At 36.3% G+C, this 19,663-nt stretch overlaps 4 protein-coding genes and 2 long non-coding RNA genes across 8 annotated transcripts; 3 read left to right on the top strand and 3 right to left on the bottom strand.

Annotated features, from left to right (window-relative positions):
- Positions 1-63: 63 nt before the first annotated feature.
- On the bottom strand, positions 64-1,812 carry LOC121780114. 2 transcript variants are annotated; one of them, XM_042177633.1, is made up of 5 exons: positions 1,745-1,812; positions 1,406-1,525; positions 625-697; positions 494-549; positions 64-294 (listed from the first exon to the last, which is right to left on the bottom strand). In XM_042177633.1, the coding sequence occupies exons 2-5, from the start codon at positions 1,462-1,464 to the stop codon at positions 180-182; spliced, it is 303 nt and encodes a 100-aa protein (XP_042033567.1). In that variant the 5' UTR covers positions 1,465-1,525; positions 1,745-1,812; the 3' UTR covers positions 64-179. The 2 variants fall into 2 exon arrangements, with proteins under 2 accessions (XP_042033567.1, XP_042033568.1); XM_042177634.1 differs by lacking the exon at positions 1,745-1,812 and having other exon boundaries at positions 1,406-1,714.
- A 232-nt stretch (positions 1,813-2,044) lies between these two features.
- On the top strand, positions 2,045-4,266 carry LOC121778711. The gene is made up of 3 exons (XR_006045709.1): positions 2,045-2,193; positions 3,902-4,060; positions 4,169-4,266. It is a non-coding gene; the product is annotated as an uncharacterized LOC121778711 (long non-coding RNA).
- On the bottom strand, positions 2,335-6,465 carry LOC121778709 (putative aminoacrylate hydrolase RutD). Its single transcript, XM_042176113.1, has 11 exons — positions 6,201-6,465; positions 5,830-6,019; positions 5,337-5,419; positions 4,932-5,032; positions 4,239-4,334; positions 4,077-4,130; positions 3,651-3,799; positions 3,428-3,545; positions 3,101-3,188; positions 2,738-2,937; positions 2,335-2,658 (listed from the first exon to the last, which is right to left on the bottom strand). Exons 1-10 carry the CDS (start codon positions 6,322-6,324, stop codon positions 2,753-2,755), a joined length of 1,188 nt encoding a protein of 395 aa, XP_042032047.1. The 5' UTR covers positions 6,325-6,465; the 3' UTR covers positions 2,335-2,658; positions 2,738-2,752.
- On the top strand, positions 2,488-3,194 carry LOC121778710. The gene is made up of 2 exons (XR_006045708.1): positions 2,488-2,624; positions 2,723-3,194. It is a non-coding gene; the product is annotated as an uncharacterized LOC121778710 (long non-coding RNA).
- Positions 6,466-9,123: 2,658 nt separating the features above from the next.
- LOC121778109 (RNA-binding KH domain-containing protein RCF3-like) lies at positions 9,124-13,463 on the bottom strand. Its single transcript, XM_042175399.1, has 8 exons — positions 12,401-13,463; positions 11,181-11,645; positions 10,774-11,001; positions 10,166-10,426; positions 9,855-9,943; positions 9,639-9,744; positions 9,422-9,548; positions 9,124-9,319 (listed from the first exon to the last, which is right to left on the bottom strand). The coding sequence occupies exons 1-8, from the start codon at positions 13,115-13,117 to the stop codon at positions 9,306-9,308; spliced, it is 2,007 nt and encodes a 668-aa protein (XP_042031333.1). The 5' UTR covers positions 13,118-13,463; the 3' UTR covers positions 9,124-9,305.
- Positions 13,464-15,766: 2,303 nt separating this feature from the next.
- Positions 15,767-17,168, top strand: LOC121778471 (protein PLASTID TRANSCRIPTIONALLY ACTIVE 7-like). Of its 2 annotated transcripts, XM_042175828.1 has the most exons (4): positions 15,767-15,882; positions 15,960-16,016; positions 16,106-16,167; positions 16,717-17,168. In XM_042175828.1, the coding sequence occupies exons 2-4, from the start codon at positions 15,986-15,988 to the stop codon at positions 17,044-17,046; spliced, it is 423 nt and encodes a 140-aa protein (XP_042031762.1). In that variant the 5' UTR covers positions 15,767-15,882; positions 15,960-15,985; the 3' UTR covers positions 17,047-17,168. The 2 variants fall into 2 exon arrangements, with proteins under 2 accessions (XP_042031762.1, XP_042031761.1); XM_042175827.1 differs by having other exon boundaries at positions 15,811-16,016.
- The last annotated feature ends 2,495 nt before the right edge of the window (positions 17,169-19,663 follow it).

The following is a 19,663-nucleotide window of genomic DNA, read 5'->3' as shown; positions in this document are numbered from 1 at the left end:
CCTACCATCCAAGATTTGTAAAATTTCCAAAGCAACCATGACATATGAACAGACTACAGAATATATGGTTAATATCAAAATCTTGATTATTTTGAATTGAAGATAACAACATAGTATAATAGTATTATGATAGACGATAAATCTATGACCAAATTCTAATACTAATACACTTTCTAATGTCACTGTATCAATCCCTGACCAAATTCTTCGATTGTCTTGGTGGCAAGTGTAAGAATATCGACACAAGCACTGTACGATGCACGAAGAAATCTTGCTTCGACCGCCTCAAAGTCCCTGCAAATCATCGAGATCAAGTAAGAAAAACTTGAGCAAACAAACATCTTCTCTGACTACTTCATCAACAAAAATTTCAAGTTATACACGTCGAACATCATTAGAATGTTTGTAAGCAAGAACACTAGCTCAATTGCCTTAGATAGAAATTGCTTATCGAAACAACTATCTTCCTCTATTACAAGTACACGATACTTACACCGAGAGTTTCCCGTTGGATACCGACATATGCCTTTTCACCTTATCCGGTTGTAACTGTTAATCGCGAGCAAAATGGAAACTCAGATGAAAAATCAAGAGGACAGAAGCTGACTATAGCACACAACATACCTCCTTATCAACGGCCAGAGCAGCATAAACCATACGAGCAACTTCCTCAGAGGCATAATCTACTTCCAAGTTGCTGCAAGCAACTTTTTATTTCAGATAAGAAGAATATCACAGACTACAAAGATGAGGAGTGTGAATTTGCCTACTAAATGATTGATGCAGCACACACGGCCAGTATGCTAGATGAAAACTAGAGTTCCGAGTACATAATTAGCAACACTACTAGTTGTACAATTACTTCTTCATATCCAATAAAGAAACTCAATTACAACAATGCCACGAGCTCTACTCCGATAACAAGAGAGATCAAACAATGTGCTCGACTGTCTCAACGCGAATGGACAGTATCGAACATGAAACAACTTAATGCTAAAGCAAGGGCATAGAAACAGCAACCTAGTATAAAAATGTAGCATATCGTGTCATGTATAAATGCTCGACAGTAGAGTTTATTGCCATGTAGCTTAATGTGGGGGAAACAAAAAGAATTCAAGTAAACAGATGCAAATTCCAGCAGATGCTCAGAAATCAGCAGAAACATATAAGTTGCTTGAAGCAATGACATTGCAAATGATACAAAAGTAATACAAGTTCCCAACTTTCACCCTCTTATCAAAGACTTGGACATAATCCATCTAATTCAACCAACCTATTTCCCTTAAAGCCTCATTAATTTGATCATAACTGATTAATAACCCTAACTACGGTTAAGTAAATCCTAATTAAAATATATGCACCATACAAACAGAAGAGAGAGTTTCGTGTGTGTTTGAGAGATTACCATCTGAAATCCCATTTGTTCCGAGCTACGGTAGTGACGTCAGCAGCTAATGTCTCCATGTTTTGGCTATGGAGCTTGAAAGATGGTATGGAGGATGAAGGAAGGAAGAGGGAGAAACGGCTTTCAAATATGAGAAATTAAAAATTAGTAATTAGAATAAATAAAAAGTGCATTATATATAATTAATCAAATACGAAAGCAATGGAATTTAGTTATGAAAACTCATGTCATATTCTAAAAAATAAACATTTAAACATAACATTTTAATAGCTTGTGTTTAAACATCAGTATAATAATGTTGTGACCAAATAATTGAATTTGATAGATTCACGGTCTAACCGGTCAGTTTATTCAAGCTGAAACGGTCGAATCGGCCGAGCCAATCCGATTTTTAAAACACTGTATACATTATACAACAACCCTCTGTGTTAATTTTTTTTGACAATACCTTATAGTTTCCAAAATTAAAGAATTTGTGAGAAGAATATTCTTGGTTATCAAGAAGAAAAAGTAAAAGTAATTTGTGAGAAGAATATTCTTAGTATTGTTTGGCTGAAATTGGTGTTGGGCAAAGAAAGCATATTAGAATATTCTTGTTGTAGATGACCTATTTAGTTTGGCCCCCAACTCCTATATATACACATTTTCCACAACATACATTCGATCTTGCATGTAGCTGAGACACCAAGCTGCTCCACCTCTCATTCCCCATGTTGGTAGCTCACCTGCAGCGCCTCACACGGCGGCGCCACCCTCATCGCGGAGGCTAAAGGCCGACGACATGCCATGTAAGTCTACTCTCAAAATATATGATAGATTTTACATTTATTACTATTCTGTTTTGTATACCTTTTCATCACTGCATCTCTGTTAATGCTGTTTGTTTGTGTCTTTGTTGGTTGATATTGGTCAGATACATAAATAGGATATTTATATGTATAATCACATTTCATTGCTCAATATATTTTGGTATCATAATTTACACTGTATGTGTATGGCCCAAAAGGAAAGGAAGGTGTTGTGTGTGTTTGAATAAACAGAATATTGTGTAGATAGATATATTGCACTAGATCTTTATTCTGGGTTCAGCTACAAGGGCCTTGCCTCAGCTTCTCGTTGCACCCGCCTTAAGACTGTCTCATTAGCGCTGTAGCATAAAACTGTAGTGATGATCTTCGTGTTCTCTACAGCTCATCCATGCCCAGATTGACGACGCTGCGTAAGTGATAGTAAGATGAAGAAAAATCGAATCCCTGCGTGTAAATAAGCAAAGCATTGAAATTTGCAGCTAGTGAGTGAACTAATACATCTCTGCAGGAAGAGTAGGCTTACCAGCAGGGGAAAGTGTTAGCTAGTAAGAGCTGCTTCTACTTTGACGGGCTTAAGCCTCATCACGCCTCTTCGTAAGTACTGAAAGGCCAATGCAAAGAGGCCAAAAAAGTATAAAATGAAGATATGTAGCTTCTCTACGCTCCCAAGAATGAAAGACGAACTGACTGCTCTCCATGCCGATATCTGAGAAGCTTTGCCACCTGAAGAAAAGAGTAGCATCAGTGAAAGATGAAAGAAGTCCGTGACCCGTTTTCAGTTTGAGAACATAAGTGTGAGGTTCTCATTATATTATTTGGGTAATCTCTAAGAGATTTAGACCAGTATTACAGAAAGATGAAGAATTTGCATACGAGTATCACCCACCACTGTTTTTAGCGGACAAATTTGTCCATTCGTATAGATTTGTCCCACTATGTGATGCGTTGATTAACTCCAGTAGAGCTTTATTTACCTGCAATTGGAGCAAGGAAATACCACGTTAGCAAGAATTCTGGTCAATGACACATGAAATTGCTCGATAACATATAACATTAGAACATCTAGTGTTGCTTTCCTTTATGTCGAAAAAGCTAATTCCAGTGATATAATGTGACTTTTAGCTTCAACGTTGGAATTTCCAGTTTGCTTCCATAACTTATCTCTTTCACTTCATTTTTTCATTATTTGTCTTACTAATGTATAGAATAGTACCTCCTCAGTCCTCTCATGGCTTACTAGATGCCCACCATTAAGTTCAACCATTCTTGCGGATGGATATAATCTCTCTGCAAGTCGTTTTGCATGGCAGAGCTGAGCAATAATGTCATGTCTACAGGGAAGAGAAGGAAAAAAAAGAGAAGATATAAGTTGTCATAGAAGACATAGTGCACATATATATAGGAAAACATAGTAATAAGAGTCTATGATAGACTACCTGCCATGAATTACTGATATAGGAAATCCAGCCATACGGATGGATTCTATCTCTTTTCTCGACATTTTATGGGTCCAACACGCGTTAATCTGACCCTCAAATCCATACTTGGACTGCATACCTGTTGATGATATGCCTTTTACGTATTCCTGCAGAATTTTAACATCATGTTATGCTTTGAAATCACAGACACTTCATAAATAGTTTGTATCAGAAAAATAATTTGACACAGAGGGTCTTTGTTTGTACAGGAAAACACTACAAATCATATGGTTCAATGAGAATTGTCGCAGTAAGAACAAAAAATTCAAGGCATAAATCTTTACTGCGTTCTCCTAAGACTTATGCCTCTATTCAAGGAAAAACATACAGTATCAGGATTCTCGTCTCAAGTTTGTATTTTTTTAAAAGTAAAAACACCCTTACTTGGTACAAAATTGCTCTTCTAGTTTTTAGTCCAATGTACTCTGCAAGATATTCCTGCATAACCGAGACGTGAATTTTCGATGAATTCTCAGTGAGCTGTTGCATTCTGCATTTGAATCAAAACAGACAGATAATGAAGCCAGAAATTAAAGGAGCTGTTACCTGTGAGTAGTGGGTATCTAAATCAACGGCTGCTCTCTGTTCAGGAGTTTTTGCCCTCAGAAAACGCAGAGCAATTGACAGAGTTTGACGGTCAAACTGAGAAGAATAAGAGATGTAAATTATGGTCAGGATGGCAAGATACATTTCAGAAACTCCCATATAAGGTTGAAATGTAGAAAGACAAATACTAGGATTTTGCTATATTTCCAACTTAGATAAAAACTAGGAAAGAAAATGAGTTGGCTATGCTAACTTCTTTGAATTAATTTTGCGTTAGGTGGAATTGCTCATTAAGCTAACACAAACTAATCAACAAGCAGACCAGCTACATAGTCTAGTTGATCACAAATTTTCACATTTGAAGTTGTTTGCACTGTCATGAAAGAGAAGCATGAGAAAGACAAACAACATAGAGCTATTATACTGCAAACAGTTTGAACTTCACAAGCTGCAGATTAAATTAATGTCGTCTTTCAGTTCAAACATTTCCCAAGTTTTGGGAACTCTAGAAGAAGCTTTGATTATCAACAAAACTAGAGCACGGTTTGTCAGCCTCAAGCTATTGCCAGAGTTCCAAGTACTAATATTCTTATCTTGCAAGAAGTATTGGAGAAGATGTTAATTTAAGTACATTGGAATATGCTTTATAACAGTTCTGTTTATGACCCCAACTTTAACCCGAGGAATTGATACCTTTGGTAAGCATTCATAACCTCCACCAGTTACATTCAACAACGCCAAAGATGAAATTCGCTCAGGTACCATTGCAGCAAGCTTACAAGAAATCATAGCACCTGCATCATCAAGAAATCATTCAGTGGCACTAAAAGCTACATATTTTGCTATTGAGAACCTTTGGGATTCTGTAATCCTAAGTCAACCTTTTGCAAGTCTATGCGAAAAAATCTCACAACTAATGACCGTAAACAGGAACCTAACCCATTTGACTGAATCTAGATAGCCATTCAAATATACTAATCAATAAAGTTGGTTTCATAAAAGATGGGGGTCCATGTGGTCCGGTAAGTTTCAATATAATGAACAAGAACACGCGTTGAGTCAATCATGCCGACAAAATATCTATAGTCAAATACTCACCCATTGAGTGGCCAAACACATGAGCTTTTTGCCATCCCAAATGATCCATTATAGCTATCGCATCTTTTGCCACAATACTCGTCCTGCGAAATGTACTAATCATCAATCACACAAACAAAAATCTTCACTACAAGAACAATTCACACATTAACTTTCACCTCTATACACTAGACCCCACCAATTAAATAATTCACACACCAATTTCACACCACTCCACAAATTGAGAAAAAAATCACATGATTTACGCAAGAAAAGCAAGTTCCCAGCTAAAATATCAATGTTCAACCTTCAACAACCATAAGCGTTGATTATTACTATTAACAAAACTATCAAATTTGACCAGAACTATTCCAAATAAGGACGTGGGGAGGGTGAAGAACTCTTTCTTTGTAAAAAAAATGCCACAAGTCATGCTAAAAGCAACATTAATGATTAAACCAATTGAAAAGGTCAAAAGGGGGTGGCACTGATTAACTAATAGTCTAATACTCACGTATACTCTGACTTTTTGGTGGGAACAGAGCTCCTTCCCACTCCACGGTTGTCAAAAGCGCAAACCTCCACGCCCGTCGCCTCCTCGCCGCGGCTGGGATCTTCCACCGACGACTCGTCGTCGTTCGGCCTCACTGTCCCGGTCAGGGCATTAATCTGTGGCCCCCAGGAATCGTGGGTCCCAGCTAATCCTGGCGATTTTTCATGGAAAAGGCTTCAATCAGAAACAGGAGAAACTCCATTTTTCAATTTCAGATGAATAATGGATTGAAATCATGAGAATTTGTGGATCGTCGCGGAAACCATCACAAACCCATAAAATTCAATTGAAAAAAGGTAAAACCCTCGAAAGGTGAAATGCGCGCGATTTACCTATGATCATGAGGACTTTGATTGGTCCTTTGCCGTATGTTCTGTAGAAAATTTGGATTCCGGTGGCGGTGTTTGCCGCCGCGCCATCAGTTTTCTGATGCCTGCCCACTTCGCAAAACGGCATTTTTCCGTTGATCGTGTGGTTTTGCTCGTGATTGTGCGACAGAATTGTTGGGTTCTAGAGAGAGAGAGGGAAGCGTATATGTTTGAGCTGAAATATCAAAGATTCGAGAAGAAAAGAACGGAGAAGAAATAAAATGATATCGTCGTTGCTAAATATATACCACATGTGTTGTTAATTGATTGTTTTTTTTATTCTTTTCTTGATTCTCTTTTTTGTGTCTTTTTTTTATTTGAATAAATATCAAAATGAGATTGTTGATTCAAATTGTCTCAACTTTCGTCATCTTAAATCAATGTTAGTAGTAAAATTTAATAAAGTCTATTCAAGTCGATTTTAATTTTTATACGATTTGTTATTGCTAAGTATGATTAAAAGTTATTTTATTTCTGACAATTAGTAGTATTATATGAAAGAGATTTGACCAGTTCGAAAATTGTCTGTGCGCCAAGTGTACAGCTAATCCAATTATCCATTTGTTTCTACTTCTTCTATAATTGTCTGTTTATAAAGGAAAAAAAACAAACTATATCATGAATTAATAATATTTTTTAAAAATAATACATAGTGCAAAATTGTGTGTCATAGCCACGTTAGGAGTGTTTAGTTTGAATGATATAACAAGATTACTAAAATAATTCAATTACATTAAAAAGTATGGTAAATACTCCTAATTTGATAACGATTTTTCATTTTCGATAAATCAATACTTCGTTTCCAATTTACAACACCGTCTGCTACATGATACGTTGATATATTGATATTAGGTGCTGAAATGTTACATTTTGAACATTATAATATGTTTAAAAAGATACAATGAATAAAATGGAGTAATAAAATTTCCTTCATAAGTTATAACGAAATCTTTAAAAAGCTAAATCCATTTAAAAATCAAAAATCAAAAAAGTTATTTAGAAATTACGCGGCACATGAGTAGTGGACGGTTGGTCGGCTTTATAATATACGATTAAAATTTAAAACTGAGTTAACAACCTTAATTAAATATTTTAATGCACTTTATACATGCCTTATGTTGACAATCGAGAATTAACAATACTATTAAGCAATTTGTCACCACAATAAAATTATCGTTTTTTATTTGGAGGAAATGTAACTATGATAATTTGGGTTTGTGGCTGCGAAAAGTTTATTAAACATATGTGTGCCACGATAGGGCTGACCCAACTGTCCTCATCTCTCTAGATCTTCTCACTTGCTAGAGTATCCACAATGGCGCCCGTCCCAGGGGAATTCCGACCGGCGTGCCAGAATTCTGTGGCGGACGTCCGCCATTGTGCAGGGTATGCACGGATACGGAATTCCGCCGAGGAATTCACAGTTCCGCGGCGTTACGCGGAATTCCGTCGGGAATGCCTTGCGGGCGTCCGCTATTGCGTTAACCCCCACGGACGTCCGCGCGGAATTCCTGTTTATTGCATTAAATGTTTTTTTTCTATATATACTGTTCGTTGAACCTGCATTTCATTCGCACAACTTGTTTTAACAAGTTTCTTTTTTAATTTGGTGGAATGTACTTTTCTTATTTTTAATGGAATTTTTTTCCCTATTTGTGTCGAAATTTAATTCCGTAAATTTCTTACATCCGGAAATTGTTTAATTGTGAATTTTTTTAATTGTGGGAAGTCATTCAGGATGTCCTTGTGGATGTCCGCCACTGTGCAGTGAGAATTCTTTATGACGTGGCAGTGCAGTGGAAAGTCCGTATAACGTGGCAGGAAGTGTTTTTGGGAATTCCGCACCACCGTGGATGTCCAACCTCAAATCTGAGAGAGAGAGAGATTCAATGAAAATATTGTTATCATATGTATTTTTCATATTATTATTATTATTATTATTATTATTATTAAGATCATCAAAATTTTTAAGGTGCACATAAAATGCAACCATTCAATGGAGTATCTAAATAGAATAGGTAAACATGGTGAGATTGAAAAATCGAAGTTTCTAGTTGAAAGTCATATTTGGGCATCAAGTGTAATCATCAAATGTCAAGGGATGATCCAAAAATGAGTAGCCCTCATCTACACATTTGAATTTGATGGTCGGTCAAGTCCAACCCCTTCAATTTCAAGTTGAAAAGTCACATTCAAACTAGGACTAATGCAATGTCCACTTGTGTGAACAATGATAGCCAATCTTCATCTTTTGCATGAAATCTATGCATTCATATTTGTGGTATATATAGCTCAATGTGTGAATACATGTGTAGATATATCAGAAATTCATATTCATGGTGATTTAAGTTTAATATACACTATACAGTCTCAACTTTGCCTGGTTCTTCAAAAAAAATGGCCCAACCTATGAGCGTAGTCAAGTTCTTTTTACAATACACTCTCGTATGTGGAATGAGAGGAACACGTCAGATTACAGAGTTAGAATATTTAAATAAATGGACAAATTAGATGATCATGATACCTATGTTAATCTTTTGTGACATATTCTTGAATACCAGTGCACTATGGCGAGCTCAAGCACAATATTTAAACTAGGAGTGAATTTGAAGAATGGGATTATAGTTCATCCCATAATGTGAAGATTAAAAAAAAGGGACTTTAATGGGCTTCAAGCTAATGATAGGGATATTTTGGTCAATTCCGTGATCACAAATGGCCCATACTGTGAAGGTTAATTAAGTACTAGTAATATAAGTAATATGGTAAATTTCCTAGTATAATACTCCCTAATTTATCTAAAATGTCAATTGTGCAAGTCGAAATGAATTTCCGATTTCCCTAAAACTTGAGGGCAAAAGGAAAGAAGAAAATATACACTTAAAAATACCAGCAATCATGGCTTAACATAACAACAACAACAAACAAGAAAGAGGATTCCTCAAATGTATAGTATCATTAAGTTCCAAACAACTAAATCACATTTCCTTACAGTCTGCTACAAACCACTCTAATAACTCAGATTGTCCACGAAAATTGTTGCTGTGTCCCACCTTACATTGATCATACCTACCCATCTTCAGCTGAAACAAGAGTAACAGATATGCGCCAAAATATTTAGATATCAGCTTGTATTGCTGGTTCTTCTGCGTGTGTGTGTGTGTGAGAGAGAGAGAGAGACTTACTGCTCAAGATGAATCCTTGAAGTAAACTCTGGGCTCTCTCTGCTTGCTCTGGGGTACCTGATATTTGAATTACCTTCTCTGTTGCTTCTGGTCCGTCGTCTACCAGTTTCACGGTTGCTCCGGATAGCTGTTTGCGTGAACGATGTACATGTCAAGGGAGTTAACTAGGAATATATGCTCAATATGATCGCTAGAAAACTCAAAAGTCAAAACTCACCTCACTGATCAAAGTGAGCTTTCTTGATTTCTTGGCAAGTTCGGATGCTGCATGGGGTGGAATGACAACTTCCAGTATGCTTCTTGTCACGAGTGGTACAGAGATTCTGGAGGACAAACAGAAGAAGAAGAGGATGAGTGTGACCGAATTTAATGCAAGAGAGATCGCTTCTACTGTGAGAAAGAGAAAGCTGGACTGAGATTGAGATGAACAGACCTATTCAATAGACTGGGTTGATGATCTTCACGTCGCTCAGTCTCATTTTGCTTCACTGGATCGGCATTTGAGGGTGTGGAGGCCACATCCTGCAAATTTAGATTTCGTTTATTATAGAGCGATGGATTGAATAAGCTACAAGCTCAGAAAATAACAGGTTCGTCATTCGTGGCAAAAAGGCACAAAACTGGAAAAACATTGAATCGTGGAGATAGAAACATGTACAACTACAGATGGAGCAAATAATAATTCAGGCAAAAAAAATAACAGTAAATTTTGTAGGAGACTCGTCAGGAACGCAGACGGCTGACCTTTACTTTTTGTGATGTTGTAGTGGTTGAGAAACTATGAGGGGTCGAAAGAGCATGGCCATTTCCAGCATACATTTCGACATACTGAGGTACGTTGTTTCTTGAAGCTGCCTCTGGTTCCACACCACCATTGGCAGGGCTAGGAGCAGAAATACGAGAGACGGGTTCATCCTTCTCATGAAACTCACGATATATGTAACTCCGAATCCTTGCTGTCACCTCCACTAGAGCCTCTCGAGCCGCTGTCATCTCCCCAACTATCTATAATTAAGAAAAAGAAGATGACAATGCCAGAATTTTATTAGTTCTGTCGTTAAACGATTCTATAGAAATCTTTTCACCTACGGCATAGAGGAACCTTTAGTCTGAGATTGTATTAGTTCAAGCAACAAGCAGCACCAAGGTAGATCTAACATTAGCTACAAAAAGGAATATTCATTTATAGATCCTTTACAAAACTATGCATGTGAAGGGAGCTGAGGTTAAACCATATCAAAGGCAAAAGGGAGAGACGAGGATGTAAAATATTGCAGATATTTAGCAAGAAAAAATTATTTCATAAAAGCACACATATGCAAGCTCAGCTCCTCAAACTATATAGAACAAACCTGTACAATCTCATCCATCCCTGATACACCCACGGGACGTTGTTCTCTCGGCAGAATCTCTACACTCGCACCACTGATTTTACCTATGTCAGCCAGAGAACTGATTTCGTCTGACTGTAAAAGCAGCCGAGTTGTAACAATATTTTCTTTTTCTGGAATAAGATCAACAATGCGAGTTTGTATATGTAATAAAGCTTCTTGGGCAGGAAACAACTCGTCGTCAGGACCCTAAATGCCATACAAGTGTGAATCAGCTTACAAGACATTCCAGAAGACATAGAGCTATGAGTTACTGAAAAAATGTGTTCAAATTGACATATAGAGCTGAAATGTTGTTTCAAAAGCTGCCAGGAAGCAGAGACGATCCTCTCGCAACATAGTGATTACTAAGAGAGATGAAGGCTAACCTCATCAGATGATATGATTATTATAAGCTCGTCCAATCCAGAAACTGGATCAGATACATCAATGTTGACGCCTATTTCATTGTGAAGCAAATCAATAATTCCATCCAACTCCCCAACAACAAAATCAACCTTACGAACAGGGCATAGTATGCGAAACACAAGTTCCTCGCCAGGAAATGATCGAGCATTATCAGATACACTAGCAGGTCTGGACTCATGGGAAAATCCAGATGAGCGTGAGGAATAGTTGTTGTTCCTGGAAACGCCAGAATATCTAGATCCAAAACTAGGCCCTTCTGCAGATGATCTTCTATTGTTGACATGGAAATCATCTTCTGGAGGATAGAAACAGTCGGGTGATTGCACTCTGTTTTGAAAATGGCTTCTATCACGATGTTGGCTTTCCCTCAAGCGAGAAGAAATGATTTCTAGAGCATTTTTCACAGCATTCGTGTCACCAACCACCTGCACAAATTCTAGTGTAATGTTACACAACAAAACCTTACTTCCAAGATCGTAGAACAAGAAGAGAAAGCAATACAAAGATAACACAATCTTTCTGTACTGCCAATCAAATATCCAGTTTCAAAAATATATTAACAATTTATGCAGGCCTTTCATCTAGATTCTCATCTAAAGCTATATAGTTCTTAAAAAGGTGTGGAGAGGTTGGACGAGCAAAACAAGACAAAAAAGAAGTGTCAAATGAACCTTGCACTTCCACAAGACAACTATATGACACAGAGTGGAGAGATAAGTAATGCAGCGTGGCTAAGACATGCAAACCAAGGGGATGAAAAGCTTAAAATCTCAAGTAAAGACAGGAAAATCTAAATTAGGTAAATGGCATACAAATAAGATTCCAGATCTTCTATTCATTATGTGAATATTGGTCATCAATTCCAATTAATGCTATCAAATTATCAGCAGCATACTATCCCATTAATACATCCCCCTCCATTAGCAGTATAATGAGAATCTACATCCCATCATCATAAACCTCAAAACATACTGCACAAGGGCAGCCATTCTCAGTTTCAGAAGGCGTCCGTGTCTGTGATCACCTCATAGTTACATCTCAACCATTCATACGAGTTGAGGAATCATAAGTTCAAGTCAAGTTCTGGTTTTGAAGTCTTACGACCTACGTTTCAGATATAAGGTTTTTCATGTTCAACAAATACTCAAAGCCCCAAAGGAAGTGTAACACAATCAAGAACCTGAACAATCTCCTCAGACATGGAAACACAACGTGGCAGAGTATGATCTCGCGGTAAAATCCTAATATGTGTATTCGTCTCCATCCTCATTTGCTCAATTATCTTCCCTCCTTTCCCCATCAAACACCCCACGTGCATCCGGGAAACCACCAGCCTCGTCACAACTCTATTACCACCACCACCTCCTCCTCTGCCTCCGTACTCATCATTCTCATCCTCCGCAAAGCCATCACTATGCCCATACCCTCCTCCTTCCCCATCAGTCTCCAAAATCCTCTCATGTATCATGAGCAACGCCTCCTGTGCAGGCGAGAACGACGGTAACCTCCCGCCCGAGCCCCGCCCCCGGTTGTCGGATATCTCGATAATCCTCTCCTCATCCCCAGGAGCCAGCTCGTGCACATTGATCCACGCCCCAGTGTTCTGCCTAATCGCCTTAATTATACTCCCGGATTTCCCAATCACTCCCCCTGCCTTCGCATCGTGGCACAGAATCCGGTAGTTCGTCGTCCCCATCACCTGTTCCAGCAGCTTTCTCCCTCCTCCTCCACCGGAGGAGGATGAGGAGCGGCGGTAGCTCGGAGCATAATGGTGGCCTCCTCCACCTCCACCGCCACCGTGTGAATTGCTGCCGTAGCGCGGCTTGCTCCGTGAGTGTAGGGTTTCAGATTCATAGTCCTGGTCATAATAGTATCTCTTAGATCTAGATCTCTCCATTCCCGATTTCTTCACTTCCAACCAACAATCACAGCAAATGTTCCAACAATCACAGGTGAAAAGGGGGAAAATCAGTGTTCCAGAATCCAAATCCGAGATTCAGTGCTAGAGATTCAAATTCGCGGCCAAAAGCATCAGGAGGGGAAATTAGGGTTTAGATTCAAATCGTGCAATTCCTTCGGGGGCAGATTCGCAATGGTAGTGGAGGTCTGAGCTTGTTGGAGCAGAAGCCATGATTCAGGAATCAGAATATTTTGGCGATTTTGTACAGCAATTGAATCCACAACCCTATATTTTCGCCATTTTATCAATGAAATAATTAGGTTAGTTAGTGCGTGTAGTGTGTGAAAAATGGCCGAACACCTATGAATACAACGTACCAATTCCAGATAGATTTACTGTGGCAGAAAATTTGTAAATACATCTATATAAGAAATTATTACACCATTAAATTAAATACCATATTTTGACTCAGCATAAATTTTTCTATAAAGTAAAATGATTTAAAAAATGAATAAAATATGTATCTTATTTTTATAAAGTAATAAAATGAGAGTGAAATAAGTTCTTGGAATAAGGGTGAGATATTGTAAGTGAAAATATGGATTATACTCCTATAAACTTAAAAAAGTAGAAGGTAATTAATTTTTGTGGAGGAAATTAAACATATTAGTTTGAAATAGTATAACCTTTTATTTTAATGAATTTTTGACAATACTATATTTTGGTACTCCGTATTTGATAGTGCACAAGAGTAAAGTGATGATCTTTTGCTATAATGGTAAGACATGGTAATTAATTGTGGGTAAGTTCTAACTACATGATGTAATAAGTGGTGTTTGCTGAAGTCGGTAATATTGCTTTGGGGGCCAGATTAATTATGTTGTTACAATGGTAACTTTGTTTAATTAGAATCTACAATTCAATAACATGGAGTACTAAGGACATAAGGGATTATTACAATGGTATTTGAACTGAAAGTAAATTACAATAACTATCAACTATTATTTTCTCGATGATACATTTTTTTGGTTGAGAAATAGTAGTAGAGAAGATTAAACCGGATCACTTTATAAATATTAGGCTAATTATAGTGCGAGTTTATAATTTCACAAAAAGAAATACGGAGTACTATTATTTTAAGTAGAAGATACAGTATATACTCTATATAAATCAATAAATGTACAGGGCGTATAACTTTATTACTACTACTTTAAAGAACTACTCCGTATTAAATATTAACATATCAGTATATAAACAATGGGATGTATTAAGATTCACTATTCTTTTTAAAATGACAATGTACCACCACCAACCCTACGTGACATATTTATTCTACAATATTATGGGCATATCATGTAATATATAGTACATTAGTAAGTGTTTTAGATGTATTTTAGATTGCATGATAATAAATGGTGTATTGCAGCGTAGATTGTTGAGTATTGCATTATAGGCATAAAATATTTAATTTGTATTATATATATAGATTGATTGCTTCTATGCAGTTATTTTGCATTATAAACAATAATGCAATCTATCTATTACTATCATGCAATCTGTATAAATCCATCTACCGCCTACTAATAAATATTGCAATATACGTCCCTAATATTATAGGATAATGTGTCATGTGGTACCACAAGGTTGATGGTACGTTGTCACTTTAAAATTGGTATCACCATAACGCACCTCATGCTTCATATCGTTGAAATAACTACCCTACTACCAAAGCTCCAAAACCAAAAGGTTTAAAGTAATAAAAGTATGAGAATATAAAAGTTTTATTTAAAATCCAATGAAAGAAACAACAAATTCATACGTATGCCCATTGGTAATAGACTTTATTGTATTTTGTGAAAAGTGTGGGCTAGTCAAAAGATTATTAAGTTCAAATATTATATACTACTCCTTCCGTCTCAGTTACTTGAGGCGTTTCTTTTCGGTACGTGATTTAAAAAAGTTATGTTTAGTGAGTTAAATAAAATAAATGAGAGAATAAAGTAAGAGAAAGAAGATAGTAGAGTAAAAGAAAGAATAAAGTAGGTGAGATTAGATGTTTTGTTTTTAGCTAAAAAGATAAATAACTCAAGTAACTTTAGGCGGAGAGAGTATCAAATTGTAAATCTTTTCTTTATAAAATCTCCAATTTCATCGACTTTTTTCGAAATTCCATCAAGCGAAAACTTATATAAATGACATTTATACGTTTTGTAACAAAATTTAAACTTAAATAATCTAAGTGGTTGAGACTAATATAAATTTATTTGATCAAATCAAATTTATCTATTATAAAAAAATGTTTATTTAAAACTTATTTTATATGCTACTATAATCTTTAAAAATAATTTAAAATGAATATAAATCATACATATTGTAGTTTATATATAGTTCGGCTTTGAGCAAATATTCCACCACAGATCGTTTATTATAGTACACTTACTAGTACAAAATAAGAAAAATTGATACTACTTCATATTATAAAATGAATACACATAGGACAAGATTTTTCGCCATGCAATAGAATAATTGAAAAAATTATTAAAATTACTTACACTTTCGAAATTGCGAAGTTGACTAAACTTGTTGTTTTATATTCAAATATTTATTTAAAGAATAAAATGTAGTTTTACATTTTCCGCATGAAAATATTTATGAGAGTGATTATATTCAAATATCGTAGAAAGGAAATTAGAAAAGCTTTTTTTTCAGGAAATTAGATAAGCTTGAGCTGCACTTCATTTTTCCACGTTTTCTCTGTATCTGTATGTTTCTGTAATCCCCACACTTGCTCTCACTTAATTTGCTATGATTTATCTATTTTTTGATCCATCGAGTGCAGAGAATCGAAGTTAAACCGGAGAACAAATGGCGGCTATGTTTTGCTATGAAGTCGCAGGTTGCATTTTGAGTAATGATGTTTTTTTGCCTAACTTTTTACAATTTGAGTAATTCGGTTTATTTTCGTTTGGTAACTTCGATTGGCAGGATGGATCGAGCTCACGAAATCGGGGGGCAGTCACAGGCAAGTGTGGAGGCGGAGAAAATTGGTATGATTGTGAGCTTTATCTACTTATAGATGTATTTGGGGGAAAATGTTGAGACAGATGTTAAGTAATCAAAATTCAGATTTAGTTTACGATTGATTGAATGCTTGAAGTGTGAAAAGTGAAATCATCTACTAATTGTTTTTGGAAATTGGGAGGCAACTGTAAAATTAAGAAATTAGAAGATATCTTTGCGTAGTTAGTTTGGGAGTTTTCATTCCACTTGGTAGATGATAATATGTGGCTGGAGTTTGATGTTGGATAGCCTTGTTAATGGTTAATATCATGAGCATTTTGCATCATTGTTACTGATCAGGGTGCTTGGATATGATTGTTTACACATCTTAGGATGTTCAGTTGATGTCAATAGGAGTAAGGAGAATTTCATAGACATTGAATTTAGTTAGAGTATGCTGGAAAACTCGGACATATGAAGAACAAAAACCCGTGTATTCATTCATCCCCATATAGCGTGGGGGCTTTGAAGATTGCAACCTTCATTTTTCAGGTGGCGTTTGCTATAAATCCATCTATTGTGTTGTGTGTTTTCAGGCGAAAAAAGATAAAATGAGGATACAAAGAGTTCCGTTTCTTGAGGAACAGGTGAGGAGGATAAGGGAGACGGGTGAGCTCCTGACAATGGACATCGAGAGGCTATTACTCTCGGAGGATAACTGGTTTGATTTTGTGAATGAAGTTGCAGCAGAGGCGAAGCAGTACGTAGAGAACAACCGTGATGAGTATGGTGCTAAGAAGGCAATCCTCCACGTCATCAGCAACCGTATGAATGACTCTGGAGTTCACCGTCCTGAGGCATACAGGGAAGATGATCCTTTCAAGCCAGGGCCTGGCTTCCTAAGGCAAGAACTCTATGATAAATAAATACTACTACTGGTTTTGTTATATCCTAGTACGAGCATGTTCTTATTCGAGCTAGTATTGATATTACTGAGATCTACTATACAAAACTATGTTTTGAGAGGTATTTGGATACAATTGGAAAATATCACTATGTCTTTTCCCAACAAGACCTCACCATCTTTGGTTAGGGGTTATTGGTTTTTAGGGACCGGTGGGTGTCTATGGTTCGTGTAGTTTGTGTTCCAATTACTTGTTTTTAGAATGGAACCTAGGTAACAACCTAGTCCAGTCCAACATACTATTCAAGACTCTTTGAAACTTTATCGTGCATTAGAAATTACTTTGTTATCGACGAGTAGAGTTGTCTTAGGGGTAGAGCCGAGTCGGGCTACTTTTGAGAGCTCCACCGAGAGTGTTCTTTTCCTGCCCCTCCTATGATGATTTAGGATATTAGCAGCTGCTACTATGGGTATGCACAAGCTGTGAACCTGATTTGAGCCTAACTTTGTAGTACCACGTTAATAAAAAAAAAAGGGGGCATTTGCCTGTATGCACATGTCCATATGTAAGCAACAAACAATTGTTGTTTGACTTTGTATGGACATCATGCTCTAATCTACTTAATAGATATATAGGTGTACATAGAAATGCCTATATTAGGACATTGTCTTATTCCATTATTCCCTGGTTTGAGAATTTCCTGTTGGGAGCTGCAAGTGGCCATTTGACCTTTCAAGAATCCCTGCTTCATTTAACATACACTTTTTATTCATTCTACTGTGTCATGCCAATTTGATGGAGGTATAGAACATTCAGGAGCATTTAAATACTCTTTGTTTGGGATATGTATACCACATAAAATTAAATAGTGCCCGATTCTAAAGGTGTGTTATTGGTATGCTGTCATTGAAATAGTTCAACACTCTAAGAACTTGTAATCATAGTGACTAAGTGTTACATAAGGAAATGGACAAGCAGAAAGTGCTTGAAAAAGATGGATCATATGCATATCTAGAATATATGATTGCCGTCTGTGATTAAATTTAGGTGTGGAATACATTATAAACTTATGAAGAAATGAATAACCAGTTTCATTTCTTAGTTTTTGTAGTTAAGGATGTCTAATTGCTGGACCCAAAATAGGTAAATCTACACATTGCCAAATTTATGATGAAACAATATTAAATCATCTAGGAAATTCAAGATTTAATCACCAATCATATCAAATGGAATTAGGCTAATATTTGGGGTTTGAGGTCATAGTAACATGTGCAAATGCTCATAATTGAAGTCAATAGTTGTATCATTTTCCAGCGACTAGACATATCTGCACTTATTATTTTCATAATTGAATAATCAGTTCTGGTAGCACTATGCCTAATTAAGGCATAACCAGCAGTGCACGATGTAGTAATTATTTTGATAATTGTCAAGATTAATGCTCTAAATAATGGTGCTTCTAACTGCTTTTGTCCAAACTAATTGCTTCACGAAGATAAAGTCCAACCACATTAAACTAATTATTAAACTATACACGACATATAAGTGGAGGGAAACAAAATTCATGCACCCATTCCATCATTATTTTTCTTGATATTATATGATAATTCTTGATTAACAAGTTCGGTCTTGTCTGATAAAGTGATAAGAGTCATAATATGTCTATAAGTCCACGAAATTAAACTAGTTAATTAAAGATTGCACCAAGTAATATTACTTTCATTAAATGTTGCTTGATTTTTTTTTGCACGAGAATTAAGAAAGTGACTTTTATTGGTCAAGTAGATAGGGAATTATTAAGACAGAAAATAAAATAGGAGATAGAAGAGAGAGAAAAGTGAAAAGAGTAAAATATGAGACTGAAATGATAGTAAAGTATGAGAAAAAAAAGCAAGAGAGATTAATGTCTTGTTATTTTTTTCCTATAAACGGAAATTACTTAAGTAAGAAGGATATTTTAAAATAGAATACAACTAAAATAACTTGGAACGGATAAAGTAATACCATATTTTATTTGCGATTCCTCCACCCATCCTACACACATTTTAGTGTACGAATTCATCGATTCAAATTAAATAAAAATTAACGACGGCAAGAGGCTATATTCATTTAAGATAAATATAGTAGTAAAATTATGCTTGTACCATCACAATGTTACTAAATGGGCCGAGATTTGGTGAAAAGTGGGAACCAAACGGCTGATTATTGGAGAATATATGATCAAAAGTCTATATTATCTTGGGATTAATTAGTACATAATTTAGGGACCTTTGCCACCTTTCTTCCCTCTTGGGTCATGCTTCCCATTAGGACCAGCATCATCATAGTCAAATACTAGGTCCAGCCCAAGAAGCTTTCTTGAATTTGCTCCGACTCCGCCCTTGTGAATAGGGTTCGTTTCAATGTGGTCCGAGCCCTTAACCGTACCTACGTAGACAAGAGTGAGTAAGCAATGACATCCTTTATAAAATTGAAGAAGAAGCGGTTTATCAACAAATTGTAATTACAAAGTCAAACAATTATCCAACGTTGTGATACATAAAATGTAAGAATAGTTTAGGTTTGGTTACCTGCATACAAGAACATGAGGATCAACAACATTGCTAAACTCTGTATCCTAGGGTTCATCACTACTGGA

This window comes from Salvia splendens, chromosome 19 (genome assembly GCF_004379255.2).
Source record: "Salvia splendens isolate huo1 chromosome 19, SspV2, whole genome shotgun sequence".
NCBI classification, from domain to species: Eukaryota; Viridiplantae; Streptophyta; class Magnoliopsida; order Lamiales; family Lamiaceae; genus Salvia; species Salvia splendens.
This window is presented reverse-complemented; position numbering and strand designations above follow the sequence as displayed.